The sequence below is a fragment of the Haliotis rufescens genome, unplaced genomic scaffold (genome assembly GCF_023055435.1).
Source record: "Haliotis rufescens isolate VD_foot unplaced genomic scaffold, xgHalRufe1.0.p SCAF_11, whole genome shotgun sequence".
NCBI lineage: Eukaryota > Metazoa > Mollusca > Gastropoda > Lepetellida > Haliotidae > Haliotis > Haliotis rufescens.
Genome location: NW_025963791.1, coordinates 44,420,646 through 44,436,482, shown reverse-complemented (window position 1 = coordinate 44,436,482; position 15,837 = coordinate 44,420,646). Strand labels below are relative to the sequence as shown.

Genomic DNA, 15,837 nt, shown 5'->3' with positions numbered 1-15,837 from the left:
GGCAGGACTAGTGTTATCTGATGATCTGAGGATCTGAGATGGACTGCTCCAGCTGAGGGGTTAGCGTCAGACAGGCAGGACTAGTGTTATCTGATGATCTGAGATGGACTGCTCCAGCTGAGGGGTTAGTATCAGACAGGCAGGACTAGTGTTATCTGATGATCTGAGATGGACTGCTCCAGCTGAGGGGTTAGCGTCAGACAGGCAGTACGAGTGTTATCTGATGATCTGAGAAGGACTGCTCCAGCTGAGGGGTTAGTGTCAGACAGGCAGGACTAGTGTTATCTGATGATCTGAGATGGACTGCTCCAGCTGAGGGGTTAGCGTCAGACAGGCAGGACTAGTGTTATCTGATGATCTGAGATGGACTGCTCCAGCTGAGGGGTAAGTGTCAGACAGGCAGGACTAGTGTTATCTGATGATCTGAGATGGACTGCTCCAGCTGAGGGGTTAGCGTCAGACAGGCAGGACTAGTGTTATCTGATGATCTGAGATGGACTGCTCCAGCTGAGGGGTTAGTGTCAGACAGGCAGGACTAGTGTTATCTGATGATCTGAGATGGACTGCTCCAGCTGAGGGGTTAGCGTCAGACAGGCAGGACTAGTGTTATCTGATGATCTGAGATGGACTGCTCCAGCTGAGGGGTTAGCGTCAGACAGGCAGGACTAGTGTTATCTGATGATCTGAGATGGACTGCTCCAGCTGAGGGGTTAGCGTCAGACAGGCAGGACTAGTGACTCGTTAGTGTATGTTACAATGAAGTTTAATGTGTCACACAGACCCCGAAACAAATATATCCAATACAGCCGATGCAAGTCTATAATGTTTGGCAAGTCTAGATTAGTGCAGTATCTGAACATGAAGAAAGACTTTTTATTGTATTTTATAACAGTTTTTTCTGTAAAATATGTTCATTTCAGAGACTAGATGTTAGTCTAAATAAAGCTTTACACATGCGGATGTTTGGATACAGTTCCTTGTGAACACAACAGTGGATCAGGTGTCAGGATCAGTGAGGTATTAAACAAAATACAAGTGTTAAGCATGAATACTTTTCAGATATTTGTCTAAAGAATAAATGAGAACATAAACAATGACTGTTTGAGTCATCAGTAATAGTAAGTGTATTTATGGACCTCAAATGTTGAAATGATAGAAGTATGAGTGAAGGAAATATACGATTACTGACACTTATAGCAAAAAGCCTCTGTGACAATATTTCTGATGATTGTATTCTGCCTGTTTGAAAGGCTGCACAGGATTGAGTCTAATTGGGAAGGGAGGGGTTCCTTGGACCATGTCAATCACTTGTCCACTCACCACAAATGCATACAATTTTCTTCATGTCTGCAGATGATTGGGAGAACTGAGCAGTAATTGCAGGAAATTTCTTCAACTTGAGGAAAGGTTGTTCTTAGTGCTTTCCGGAAATTGTTAAAAGAATCTATTTATGTTGAGAAACCATATCCTGTCTTTCATGGCATCTAAATAATCCTGACATGACTCTTAATTAATGCCTTGTTTTCATGTGTAATTTACTGTTTAATTATGTTTCATCCTAATATTTTGTTTCCGGCTGTTACACTGGCGCTGGCTACCCCCTCTGTGACGAGGGGTGCACTGCTTCCTCCTTGTATGCCCACTTCCTGCAGGGATGCAGATTGTTGGGACGATTAACAGTACCTGTAGGCAGATTGAGACACAGTGTAGCAGACTGAGATATAGTGTAGGCAGACTGAGATATAGTGTAGGCAGACTGAGACACAGTGTAGGCAGACTGAGATTAGTATAGGTAGATTGAGACACAGTGTAGGCAGACTGAGATATAGTAAAGGCAGATTGAGATTTAGTAAAGGCAGATTGTTATACAGTTTCTACCAATTGAGATATAGTATAGGCAGATTGAGATATAGTAAAGGCAGATTGAGATACAATTTAGGCAGATTGTTATACAGTTTCTACCAGTTGAGATATAGTAAAGGCAGATTGAGATATAGTATAGGCAGATTGAGATACAGTATAGGCAGATTGAGATATAGTATAGGCAGATTGAGATATAGTGTTGGCAGATTGAGATACAGTTTCTACCAGTTGAGATATTTGTTCCTGTAATATTTTTTTCTATATATTTTATTCTCTCTGCTTTATTTATGGATTTTGCTGTCAGTAAGTGTTGTTGCTGTGTGCTTGAATGTCTACTTAAGGCGTCCCTAGTTAGGATGTAGAAGTTCTAGCAGTGTTATTTTGTTCCTATTATGACATGCTTATGGTTTGGAGTTTCTACCTTTTGTCAACAGTTAAAAAAGAGTTGTTATAAAACTGTTTGCCAACAATTGTGGTTCTGGTGAACAAACAATTGTGGCTGCGATGAAGTGTTGTGACTACTGCATGGGCGGAGGCGCTAGGGGAGTACAAGCATGTGTGTCTGCAGCTGCATGTGACGGCGGCTGGGGGGGCGGAGGGGGCAGCCACTGTAATGCTGCTACCCACATCATATGGTCCACACTTGTCCCACCACTACCTCCATCACTTCCATCAGGAACAATGTCCACACTATAACGAGGGGATCTCCGTCTCGGGGGATAAAACACTGGCCATTGTTCACACGATCACATTGCCCGACTCTCGATGTATCACAGTGTATTGAAGTGAAGTGCCCATAGTGTAACAGCAGTATTAATGTCATACATTTAAAGTTTTATCTCCAGTAATCCATGTCAAATTGAACAATATCATAGAGAATCAATGTCTGTAATGAATGTTTATACAGGAAGGGTTGTTACGGTGACCGATTAGTGAGTTAATCTGCCAGGCTGGTTGTTAAGGCGGTGACCAGTTAGTGAGTTAATCAAGCAAGCTGGTTGTTACGGTGACCAGTCAAAACCTGGCTGGTTGTTATGGTGACCGATGAGTTGGTTGATCAGCCAGGCTGGTTGTTACAGTGATCAGTGAGTGGTCATTTGGTCTTGTTGCTATGGGGACCAATGAGTTTGGGGATCAGCCAGACTGGTTTCTTTGTGTTATAAGTGGCAGCAGGAATTTTAGCTTCCAACCTAAATGTATTAAAGCTGCTATGAAATGACTATCTTAAGAAACAGCATCTTTGTGACTGCAATATGTGAACTTGGAAATCTGTGTTGTGACCCGAGGAAATTGATAACGAAAGCTGGTATTTGTTTCCTCCATTGTCATCGAATTATCAACTTCCCCTTGTTATGAAGTGTGTACACTGAAGTCAATTTGTCTAGACAAAATGAGCTTGAGCGTGGCAGAGAATGGAACTCTACCTGACATTTGGAATAGTGATTGAAGATGGTGGTGACGCTCCACAACAACATGTCCTGTTGTACCACTGTGGGTCGGACTGTGAGGTCACTAGATGGCGCCACCTCACTGTTGTAGGGTGGGTCGGACTGTGAGGTCACTAGATGGTGCCTAATTACTGTTGTAGGGTGGGTCAGACTGTGAGGTCACTAGATGGTGCCTAATTACTGTTGTAGGGTGGGTCGGACTGTGAGGTCACTAGATGGTGCCACCTCACTGTTGTAGGGTGGGTCGGACTGTGAGGTCACTAGATGGTGCCTAATTACTGTTGTAGGGTGGGTCAGACTGTGAGGTCACTAGATGGTGCCACCTCACTGTTGTAGGGTGGGTCAGACTGTGAGGTCACTAGATGGTGCCACCTCACTGTTGTAGGGTGGGTCGGACTGTGAGGTCACTAGATGGTGCCTAATTACTGTTGTAGGGTGGGTCGGACAGTGAGGTCACTAGATGGTGCCACCTCACTGTTGTAGGGTGGGTCAGACTGTGAGGTCACTAGATGGTGCCACCTCACTGTTGTAGGGTGGGTCGGACTGTGAGGTCACTAGATGGTGCCTAATTACTGTTGTAGGGTGGGTCGGACTGTGAGGTCACTAGATGGTGCCTAATTACTGTTGTAGGGTGGGTCGGACTGTGAGGTCACTAGATGGTGCCTAATTACTGTTGTAGGGTGGGTCGGACTGTGAGGTCACTAGATGGTGCCACCTCACTGTTGCAGAGTGGGTCGGACTGTGAGGTCACTAGATGGTGCCACCTCACTGTTGTAGGGTGGGTCGGACTGTGAGGTCACTAGATGGTGCCACCTCACTGTTGTAGGGTGGGTCAGACTGTGAGGTCACTAGATGGTGCCACCTCACTGTTGTAGGGTGGGTCGGACTGTGAGGTCACTAGATGGTGCCACCTCACTGTTGTAGGGTGGGTCGGACTGTGAGGTCACTAGATGGTGCCACCTCACTGTTGTAGGGTGGGTCAGACTGTGAGGTCACTAGATGGTGCCACCTCACTGTTGCAGAGTGGGTCAGACTGTGAGGTCACTAGATGGTGCCACCTCACTGTGTCTCAGCAAAGATGTACTGTATTCTGCCATGTGTCTCAGCAATGATGTACTGTATTCTGCCATGTGTCTCAGCAATGACGTACTGTATTCTGCCATGTGTCTCAGCAATGATGTACTGTATTCTGCCATGTGTCTCAGCAATGATGTACTGTATTCTGCCATGTGTCTCAGCAATGATGTACTGTATTCTGCCATGTGTCTCAGCAATGATGTACTGTATTCTGCCATGTGTCTCAGCAATGATGTACTGTATTCTGCCCTGTGTCTCAGCAATGATGTACTGTATTCTGCCCTGTGTCTCAGCAATGACGTACTGTATTCTGCCATGTGTCTCAGCAAAGATGTACTGTATTCTGCCATGTGTCTCAGCAATGATGTACTGTATTCTGCCATGTGTCTCAGCAATGATGTACTGTATTCTGCCATGTGTCTCAGCAATGATGTACTGTATTCTGCCATGTGTCCCAGCAATGGCGTACTGTATTCTGCCATGTGTCTCAGCAATGACGTACAGTATTCTGCCATGTGTCTCAGCAAAGATGTACTGTATTCTGCCATGTGTCTCAGCAATGATGTACTGTATTCTGCCATGTGTCCCAGCAATGATGTACAGTATTCTGCCATGTGTCTCAGCAATGACGTACAGTATTCTGCCATGTGTCTCAGCAAAGATGTACTGTATTCTGCCATGTGTCTCAGCAATGATGTACTGTATTCTGCCATGTGTCCCAGCAATGATGTACAGTATTCTGCCATGTGTCTCAGCAATGACGTACTGTATTCTGCCATGTGTCTCAGCAATGATGTACTGTATTCTGCCATGTGTCTCAGCAGTGATGTACAGTATTCTGCCTTGTGTCTCAGCAATGACATACTGTATTCTGCCACCTACTTGTGTATGTACACATGGAATGCTCATACAGGCAGAGACTGTCATTCCTATTACATGATCTTAGACAGAAAAATTCTTCTGGAATTTTTTGCAGTTTGTTTCTGTTATGTCTAGCCCTGGGATGAACATTGAAGCCATATTAGTTGTGTTATGGTATGTAAGCTATTACATATTCTGAAGTAGAACGAGCGTGAAAACTGAAACAACACTTAATGTGTTTGTTTGTTTCTTTCTTTGTTCTTTAATGCCTCACTGAGCTATATGATGACGATCTGTAAATAATAAAGTCAGGACCAGACATTCCAGTGATTGACATCATGAGCATCGATCTACACAATTGGGATACGATGACATACATCAACCAATTCAGCAAGACCACCAAATCCCGTTAGTCGCCTCTTACAACAAGTATAGTCACCTTTTACCCCAAGCATGGGTTGCTGAAGACCTATTGTAACCTGGATCTTCAAAGGTCCCTAAATGTGAAGGAGAGTGCATCATTTTGCTTTGAGACTTCATTAGACTGATCTTGTATCCGCCAGTGCATGGGCGTGGCCAGGGGCGTGGCCGTGTAATCACATTATTATTATAAACATGTATCATGTACTGAAAGATAGGTTCATGGATGTGTAGTAATTCTATTCTCCTAATAGGCAAGTCTGAGGTCTCCAGTCTCTTATAGAGGCAACTTGTTCTTATTATTTACATAATGTAAAAATTATGATTTAAACTAATAATTATTGCCTGAGAGACTTCTGCAAGTCTGCCTTTCTCTCAACAGAAATGCTTCTCTTCAGGATTTTTATTTGTAACATCGTTGCTATTCTCCGTTCCACCTAACAGCATAAATTGAAACAATGTTTTTTTGTAAGTTTTTGATGATTCTGTCTGGAAGAAGTAACTAGAGTGGAAGGAATGCCGAGCTGATCAGCAGCTGTAGAGTGGAAGGCATGCCGTGCTGATCAGCAGCTGTAGAGTGGAAGGCATGCCGAGCTGATCAGCAGCTGTAGAGTGGAAGGCATGCCGAGCTGATCAGCAGCTGTAGAGTTGAAGGCATGCCGTGCTGATCAGCAGCTGTAGAGTGGAAGGCATGCCGAGCTGATCAGCAGCTGTAGAGAGGAAGGCATGCCGAGCTGATCAGCAGCTGTAGAGCGGAAGGCATGCCGTGCTTCAGCAGCTGTAGAGTGGAAGGCATGCCGTGCTGATCAGCAGCTGTAGAGTGGAAGGCATGCCGAGCTGATCAGCAGCTGTAGAGTGGAAGGCATGCCGAGCTGATCAGCAGCTGTAGAGTTGAAGGCATGCCGTGCTGATCAGCAGCTGTAGAGTGGAAGGCATGCCGAGCTGATCAGCAGCTGTAGAGTGGAAGGCATGCCGAGCTGATCAGCAGCTGTAGAGTTGAAGGCATGCCGTGCTGATCAGCAGCTGTAGAGTGGAAGGCATGCTGAGCTGATCAGCAGCTGTAGAGAGGAAGGCATGCCGAGCTGATCAGCAGCTGTAGAGTGGAAGGCATGCCGTGCTTCAGCAGCTGTAGAGTGGAATGCATGCTGTGGGTCGGGACAGGTGTGAAGTGAGAAGAGATCCTTTAGGAAACAGCCCCAGTGTCACTGAGTAATGGCTACTGGAGTATTGACACACGTCCACAACAGCCCAGGTCCTGTGTGACCCCACCACATCAGCCCAGGTCCTGTGTGAGACCCCACCACATCAGCCCAGGTCCTGTGTGACCCCACCACATCAGCCCAGGTCCTGTGTGAGACCCCACCACATCAGCCCAGGTCCTGTGTGAGACCCTACCACAACAGCCCTGGTCCTGTGTGAGACGCCGCCACAACAGCCACGGTCCTGTGTGAGACCCTACCACATCAGCCCAGGTCCTGCTGATAACCACAACAGCTCAGGTCGTTTGTGAGACCCCACCACATCAGCCCAGGTCCTGTGTGAGACCCCACCACAACAGCCCAGGTCCTGTGTGAGACCCCACCACAACAGCTCCGTTCCTGTGTGAGACCCCACCACATCAGCCCATGTCCTGTGGGAGACCCCACCACAACAGCTCAGGTCCTGTGTGAGACCCCACCACAACAGCCCAGGTCCTGTGTGAGACCCCACCACAACAGCCCAGGTCCTGTGTGAGACCCCACCACAACAGCCCAGGTCCTGTGTGAGACCCCACCACAACAGCCCAGGTCCTGTGTGAGACCCCACCACAACAGCCCAGGTCCTGTGTGAGACCCCACCACAACAGCCCAGGTCCTGTGTGAGACCCCACCACAACAGCCCAGGTCCTGTGTGAGACCCCACCACAACAGCCCAGGTCCTGTGTGAGACCCCACCACAACAGCCCAGGTCCTGTGTGAGACCCTGCACTGACATCAGTGAAATACTCCTCCACTTAGCTTCCTCTTCATCCGCTGGAATACAACTATGGTTTTATGAGATGGCAAAGTGACGGCTAATTTGAGAAACTCATTTCAAGCCTCCTTCCTGCTGTTTCCGAGCTTCTAGTTTATTTTGGAAGCAGCATTTCTGTTGAATGATGTGGAGATAAACAGATAGCAATGGGAGTGAGCCCGCCCCATGTTTTGACTGGGCAACTTATGTTTACTGTACAAGCAGTAATCAATTGCCTGGTTTAGCTACTCCATCCAACTCATCTAGAGACGTTGCCCCAGTGTCTGTGGAAGTCGTTTCTGTGTCGTGTTTTGCTTCTTGAAGCTGACAGTCTTTCCAGCTGACGACTGGAAACAACAGGCATGTTTTACGCAATTCACTGTCTTTGTGATCTGACACAATTAATTCAGTTGAATCAGCATCGCGTGATTCAAGAAGTTGAGGCAAATTGTGAAGAACTCTTTTCCTGACTACTCAATTTCTCTTTCAAACATGAATAGAATTTCATAAATTAGTTTTTTCAGTTGATCAGACACACCGTCTCCTTCATTACAGTGGTAAAGTGATTGGTGTGACCCCTCATCCCAGGGACCACCGCAAGGCCAGAACTGCTTAACTTCTTGTTTCACAGATTTGGTAAAAATATATGGCCAACACTAAAGTAATATCAAAATAAAGAAAACAATTTGTCAGGGTTAGTTTGATTTTGAGTTCCTAAATAGGTTCTTAATATAATAGTTTTCACAAAAGGATGAATTAAAAATGTTCAGGAAAACATATTTTCCATTAAACTTAGCACTTTGTAGTTGTTGCAAAACTTGGGGTCAGATCTGAACTAATTGTTGAAAAATGGATATTTCTATTTTGAAGATTTATTATTTTCGACCAGTTTGAACAATCTGAATGTAAATCATTGAAATGATGTTAGAGTTCCTAATGACAGCTCTGATTCCCACAATAACAGGCCATTCCTTGGTGAACAGCAACACCATCTGGTAGATATCTGTACGGAAGCATCATCCATTGTGATGTTCCAAAGCTGGACAGACTTGTTGATCTAGGATGCCCTTTCCTGTGAGCCTGTCTCAGCATTATTCCCTCACAACTGGTGTTTGCTGAAGGAGTTGTCTTCAGGAAGGTCAGCCACTTGTGAGATCAAGCAGCTCCTCACCAGCAACAGATGGGCCCCTCCGTCACACTCTCATCACATGCTGAATCTTCAGAAGGAAGGATATGTTGAGTTCTCACCCAGTACATGCAGTGCTCCCAGTGTTTTTTGTGTGGTCAGCTTTAAATCTACATCCCCCCACCCCCATGATAGTCAGTTGTCATGGTAATTTTAGGTGATAATCTGTTGCCATGGTAACAACAGATTATATTCAGTTGACATGACAGTAGTAGGAGATAATCCGTTGCCATGGTAACACCTGGTTATAGTTAGTTGTCAATACAGTTGTAGGAGATAATCAGTAACCATAGTAACAACAGGTTATAATCAGTTGTCGTGACAGTATAGGGGTTAATCTGTTGTCAAAGTACCTGTGCCTTTTGTATTAGAACATGGTACTCTTTGTCGCCCGACCGTATACGAGAGTTTTACTGATTGATATATTGGAGCTATTTCAAATGCTGAGCTATCGAGGTGTCTCTGGCAGACAGGAATCAGGTAAAATGAAGATACCATAGTGCAGAGCGTGAAGCTCTTGCATACACTGGCTGTAGAGGCAACAAATCCAACCCTTCTCAGGGGAGTATTTTTCTAGATTTATCGTATCAATTAAGCATGCCATCTGTAGTGAGTGGATGCTGGGCACAATGTCTGCCGGAACACCAGGTTCTCATTGGTTGTAACTGGTCTGTCAGCTTCCTGGTGTCCCTCTCACTGTAGGGACCAACAGCACTACCAAAATCACACACGATGTTTCTATTGCAATCAATTACTGTTATTTCCAGGTAATTGTTTTATTAGATTAACTATGGCTGTTGGAGCAGGTTCTCAGGAAATTTAATTTAGCTGGGTGGCAAATAAGGTTAAGGTTTAAGTCATTCCGACCGTCTTTTGCATTATTCAGAGTTGAGATGTAATTCGTATGAAAGAAATTGCTGTTCGGATCATGCCATGGCAAGTCCAGATACAAGGCATGATAAGGCACATTGACTGTATGGATTATATAATCCTATTTGGTCAGTGAACCAAGGAGAATACGTAACGAACTGATGGACTATGAACATGGGATGTCAGTAAGCATCAGTGTACAGCTCACTTCACAGCTCTTTGTTATGTCGACCACAAATCTGCCTGGTACCCATGTCACAACGGACTGAGTGAGTATGGTTTTGCCACCATGGGCTTCACACCGCGTACCCATGTCGGGAATCGAACCTGGGTCTTCGGTATGACCAACAAACACTTTTACCACTAGGCTACCCGACCGCCTCTGTCACAGCTGAACTTCCATGTGAGATTAATGGTTTTCTCTCTGAGCAAATTATGAAAGTATTCAGGTAGTACCGGATGTCTGATTTTGTTTTACAGGGAATGATACTGGAACCTACTTCGGGTGTTTCAAGGACAACCTGAACGACCGAGACCTGACAGGCACGTACAAGGAGTTGAATGATAACACCCCCCAGAACTGCATGAACTACTGTCTGAAGGCAGGTAAGTACACCAACAACTGCATCACATGCTGTCTGAAAGCAGCTTCCGAAACGTTTAACAGAGAACCCCAGCAGATGTCTGATGTGCAGTATGTGGGAGCAGACTATGCTCTATGTGAAGTGTGTGGAATTTGTAGGAGCAGACTATGCCCTATGTGAAGTGTGTGGAGTTTGTGAGAGCAGACTACGCCCTATGTGAAGTGTGTGGAGTTTGTGAGAGCAGACTACGCCCTATGTGAAATGTGTGGGAGCAGACTATGCCCTATGTGAAGTGTGTGGGAGCAGACTATGCCCTATGTGAAGTATGTGGGAGCAGACTATGCCCTATGTGAAGTGTGTGGAGTTTGTGGGAGCAGACTATCCTCTATGTGCAGTATGTGGAGTTTGTGAGAGCAGACTACGCCCTATGTGGAGTTTGTGAGAGCAGACTATGCCCTATGTGAAGTGTGTGGAGTTTGTGAGAGCAGACTACGCCCTATGTGGAGTTTGTGAGAGCAGACTATGCCCTATGTGGAGTTTGTGAGAGCAGACTATGCCCTATGTGAAGTGCGTGGGAGCAGACTATGCCCTATTTGAAGTGTGTGGGAGCAGACTATGCCCTATGTAAAGTGTGTGGGAGCAGACTACGCCCTATGTGAAGTGTGTGAGAGCAGACTATGCTCTATGTGAAGTGTGTGGAGTTTGTGAGAGCAGACTATGCCCAATGTAAAATGTTTGGGAGCAGACTATGCCCTATGTAAAGTGTGTGGGAGCAGACTACGCCCTATGTGAAGTGTGTGAGAGCAGACTATGTTCTATGTGAAGTGTGTGGAGTTTGTGAGAACAGACTATGCCCTATGTAAAATGTTTGGGAGCAGACTATGCCCTATGTAAAGTGTGTGGGAGCAGACTACGCCCTATGTGAAGTGTGTGAGAGCAGACTATGCTCTATGTGAAGTGTGTGGAGTTTGTGAGAGCAGACTATGCCCTATGTAAAATGTTTGGGAGCAGACTATGCCCTATGTAAAGTGTGTGGGAGCAGACTACGCCCTATGTGAAGTGTGTGAGAGCAGACTATGCTCTATGTGAAGTGTGTGGAGTTTGTGAGAGCAGACTATGCCCTATGTGAAGTGTGTGGGAGCAGACTATGCCCTATGTGAAGTGTGTGGAGTTTGTGAGAGCAGACTATGCCCTATGTAAAATGTTTGGGAGCAGACTATGCCCTATGTAAAGTGTGTGGGAGCAGACTACGCCCTATGTGAAGTGTGTGAGAGCAGACTATGCTCTATGTGAAGTGTGTGGAGTTTGTGAGAGCAGACTATGCCCTATGTGAAGTGTGTGGGAGCAGACTATGCCCTATGTGAAGTGTGTGGGAGCAGACTATGCCCTATGTGAAGTGTGTGGAGTTTGTGAGAGCAGACTACGCCCTATGTGAAGTGTGTGAGAGCAGACTATTGCCCTATGTGAAGTGTGTGGAGTTTGTGGGAGCAGACTATGCCCTATGTGAAGTGTGTGAAGTGTGTGGGAGCAGGCTATGCCCTATGTGAAGTGTGTGGAGTTTGTGGGAGCAGACTATGCCCTATGTGAAGTGTGTGGAGTTTGTGGGAGCAGGCTATGCCCTATGTGAAGTGTGTGGAGTTTGTGAGAGCAGACTACGCCCTATGTGAAGTGTGTGAGAGCAGACTATGCCCTATGTGAAGTGTGTGGAGTTTGTGAGAGCAGACTATGCCCTATGTGAAGTGTGTGGAGTTTGTGAGAGCAGACTATGCCCTATGTGAAGTGTGTGAGAGCAGACTATGCCCTATGTGAAGTGTGTGGAGTTTGTGAGAGCAGACTATGCCCTATGTGAAGTGTGTGAGAGCAGACTATTGCCCTATGTGAAGTGTGTGGAGTTTGTGGGAGCAGACTATGCCCTATGTGAAGTGTGTGGAGTTTGTGAGAGCAGACTATGCCCTATGTGAAGTGTGTGGGAGCAGACTATGCTCTATGTGAAGTGTGTGGAGTTTGTGAGAGCAGACTATGCCCTATGTGAAGTGTGTGGAGTTTGCGGGAGCTGACTACGCCCTATGTGAAGTATGTGGAGTTTGTGGGAGCAGACTATGCCCTATGTGAAGTGTGTGGGAGCAGACTATGTTTTAAGTTCAGCATGTGAAATTTGTTGGAAGGCAATTCTCTTGGTGCAGTGATCTTAAGTTCTCCCCAAGATGGAGATGGAGACCAATCTGCATCGATCTACCTCACAAAGGTCCTGCTAACTACAACGTGGTCCTTCCTAGTGAGCTGTGCTCAGCTTTCACATAGAGGTACATTTGTCTCCCCAGATGACTGTGATCTTGGTTCTCAACCTATAAGAAGGCATGACCCCGCAGTAATCTCCCCGCCAGGGAGCCTTTGATGCATAGTCTGTGTTTAATGTAGCAATGTTTTTGATTCATGCAAAAAACAAATCTAGTCAATATTCTCCATTACGTGTGGTGTTTGTCAGCCATAGCGTGTGATCACAGGATAATGATCCACATTCACAGATATATACCATGTTTAATCAGGCAAATTAGTGACAGCACACTGCAGTGATGGGATGCGAAGGATTTCCTTCTTCATCAAAAGTCTGAAAACAATTTCCTCGCAAACTGTCTCCACTCTACTTCCCTGCATTGTTTTTATGTGCATTTGTGGTATTTAGATTACATCTCACATGTTTGTCCATTAATGTCTATTTCCTGGGAAGATGTAAAAAATATGATGTTCTATCAACTTTTTCAAGTTGTTACAATCTCACAATGAGTTAAATGTCGGTGACATTATGTATTATTTTGATCTTCAACATGTATATCTCCGAGAGATCAGGTTTTATATTTGATGAACAATATCCGACAAACTTCCTTATGTCCTGTGGGGATTCCTCATAAGGTTGTCCCCAGCTATCCATCAGCTAAAGCGGAGTCAGGGTGTCCCCAGCTATCCATCAGCTAAAGCGGAGTCAGGGTGTCCCCAGCTATCCATCAGCTAAAGCGGAGTCAGGGTGTCCCCAGCTATCCATCCAGCTAAAGCGGGGTCAGGGTGTCCCCAGCTATCCATCCAGCTAAAGCGGGGGTCAGGGTGTCCCCAGCTATCCATCCAGCTAAAGCGGGGTCAGGGTGTCTCCAGCTATCCATCAGCTAAAGCAGGGTCAGGGTGTCCCCAGCTATCCATCAGCTAAAGCAGGGTCAGGGTGTCTCCAGCTATCCATCCAGCTAAAGCGGGGTCAGGGTGTCTCCAGCTATCCATCAGCTAAAGCAGGGTCAGGGTGTCCCCAGCTATCCATCAGCTAAAGCGGGGGTCAGGGTGTCTCCAGCTATCCATCAGCTAAAGCAGGGTCAGGGTGTCTCCAGCTATCCATCAGCTAAAGCGGGGGTCAGGGTGTCCCCAGCTATCCATCAGCTAAAGCGGGGTCAGGGTGTCCCCAGCTGTCCGTCAGCTAAAGCGGGGTCAGGGTGTCCCCAGCTATCCATCAGCTAAAGCGGGGTCAGGGTGTCCCCAGCTGTCCATCAGCTAAAGCGGAGTCAGGGTGTCCCCAGCTGTCCAACAGCTAAAGCGGGGTCAGGGTGTCCCCAGCTATCCATCAGCTAAAGCGGGGTCAGGGTGTCCCCAGCTGTCCGTCAGCTAAAGCGGGGTCAGGGTGTCCCCAGCTATCCATCAGCTAAAGCGGGGGTCAGGGTGTCCCCAGCTGTCCGTCAGCTAAAGCGGGGTCAGGGTGTCCCCAGCTATCCATCAGCTAAAGCGGGGTCAGGGTGTCCCCAGCTGTCCATCAGCTAAAGCGGAGTCAGGGTGTCCCCAGCTGTCCAACAGCTAAAGCGGGGTCAGGGTGTCCCCAGCTATCCATCAGCTAAAGCGGGGTCAGGGTGTCCCCAGCTGTCCAACAGCTAAAGTGGGGTCAGGGTGTCCCCAGCTGTCCAACAGCTAAAGCGGGGTCAGGGTGTCCCCAGCTGTCCATCAGCTAAAGCAGGGTCAGGGTGTCCCCAGCTGTCCAACAGCTAAAGCAGGGTCAGGGTGTCCCCAGCTGTCCAACAGCTAAAGCGGGGGTCAGGGTGTCCCCACTTGGCTCTGTGACTTAGGTAATTGAGTGTTAAATTGAATATTTTGATTTTCAAATGTGTACTAAGTCAAGAATTGTTTTTATTATATGCACACACTTCGTTTATTTTACTTTTATTGGAATAAACTGTAACCAACTCCTAAAGCAGGACACAATAGTCTTGTGTTGACTCTGATTGGTAAGCTGTGTAGCCATGTAACAGATCATTTGAAATACTTAGATGTACGATAACTCCGATGTTGGCTGAAATGAGTTCGGTTCAGTCAATAATTGTGTTTAGTCAGCGCTCCTAGTGTTGTTCAAGTTTTTTATTCATCCCTGACATGTAAGAATACTGCATTGGTGTGCCAGTGGAATCTTATCTGTGTTAGACTGTGTTATGTTTGGGAACGCATCTTAACACAAAAAATATTTAATTGAGAGCACTTTTTTCTTTAACCTAGCCAGAATGCACTTCCAAATTCTGTTTTTTCCCTCATGTATTATTTAAAGGAAGTGTGGCAACATCTTTGAACAGAAAACCTGCCTAATAACAGCCTAGACAGTGTATTTAAGACTTCCGTAGCAGTGGGGCAAAAACAATCTTGGCATGTGGCAAGACTGTGGTCTCTATTGCGTGACTCACCTGTGTTGGGAAGGAGATAGCAAGGTCCCTCTTCTCTATTGCTTGTCTCACCTGTGTGAGGAAGGAGATAGACGAGGTCCCTCTTTTCTACTACTTGTCTCACCTGTGTGAGGAAGGAGATAGACGAGGTCCCTCTTCTCTATTGCTTGTCTCACCTGTTTGAGGAATGGGATAGACAAGGTCCCTCTTCTCTATTGCTTGTCTCACCTGTGTGAGGAAGGAGATAGACGAGGTCCCTCTTTTCTACTGCTTGTCTCACCTGTGTGAGGAAGGAGATAGACGAGGTCCCTCTTCTCTATTGCTTGTCTCACCTGTTTGAGGAATGGGATAGATGAGATCTCTTTTCTCTATTGCTTATCTCACCTGTGTGAGGAAGGAGATAGACGAGGTCCCTCTTCTCTACTGCTTGTCTCACCTGTGTGAGGAATGGGATAGATGAGATCTCTCTTCTCTATTGCTTGTCTCACCTGTGTGAGGAATGAGATAGACGAGGTCTCTCATCTCTATTGCTTGTCTCACCTGTTTGAGGAATGGGATAGACAAGGTCCCTCTTCTCTATTGCTTGTCTCACCTGTGTGAGGAAGGAGATAGACGAGGTCCCTCTTCTCTATTGCTTGTCTCACCTGTGTGAGGAAGGAGATAGACGAGGTCCCTCTTCTCTATTGCTTGTCTCACCTGTGTGAGGAAGTAGATAAGATGAGGTCCCTCTTCTCTATTGCTTGTCTCACCTGTTTGAGGAATGGGATAGATGAGATCTCTCTTCTCTATTGCTTGTCTCACCTGTGTGAGGAATGAGATAGACGAGGTCTCTCATCTCTATTGCTTGTCTCACCTGT

General features: G+C 46.3%; 1 protein-coding gene across 1 annotated transcript in view; it reads left to right on the top strand.

Annotated features, from left to right (window-relative positions):
- Positions 1-15,837, top strand: part of LOC124123108 (xylosyltransferase oxt-like) — a 145,276-nt gene that overhangs the window by 88,647 nt on the left and 40,792 nt on the right. The window contains exon 3 of the mRNA XM_048392999.1: positions 10,198-10,323. Within this exon, the coding sequence (XP_048248956.1) occupies positions 10,198-10,323 (126 nt within the window). The remainder of the gene's footprint in view (positions 1-10,197; positions 10,324-15,837) is intronic.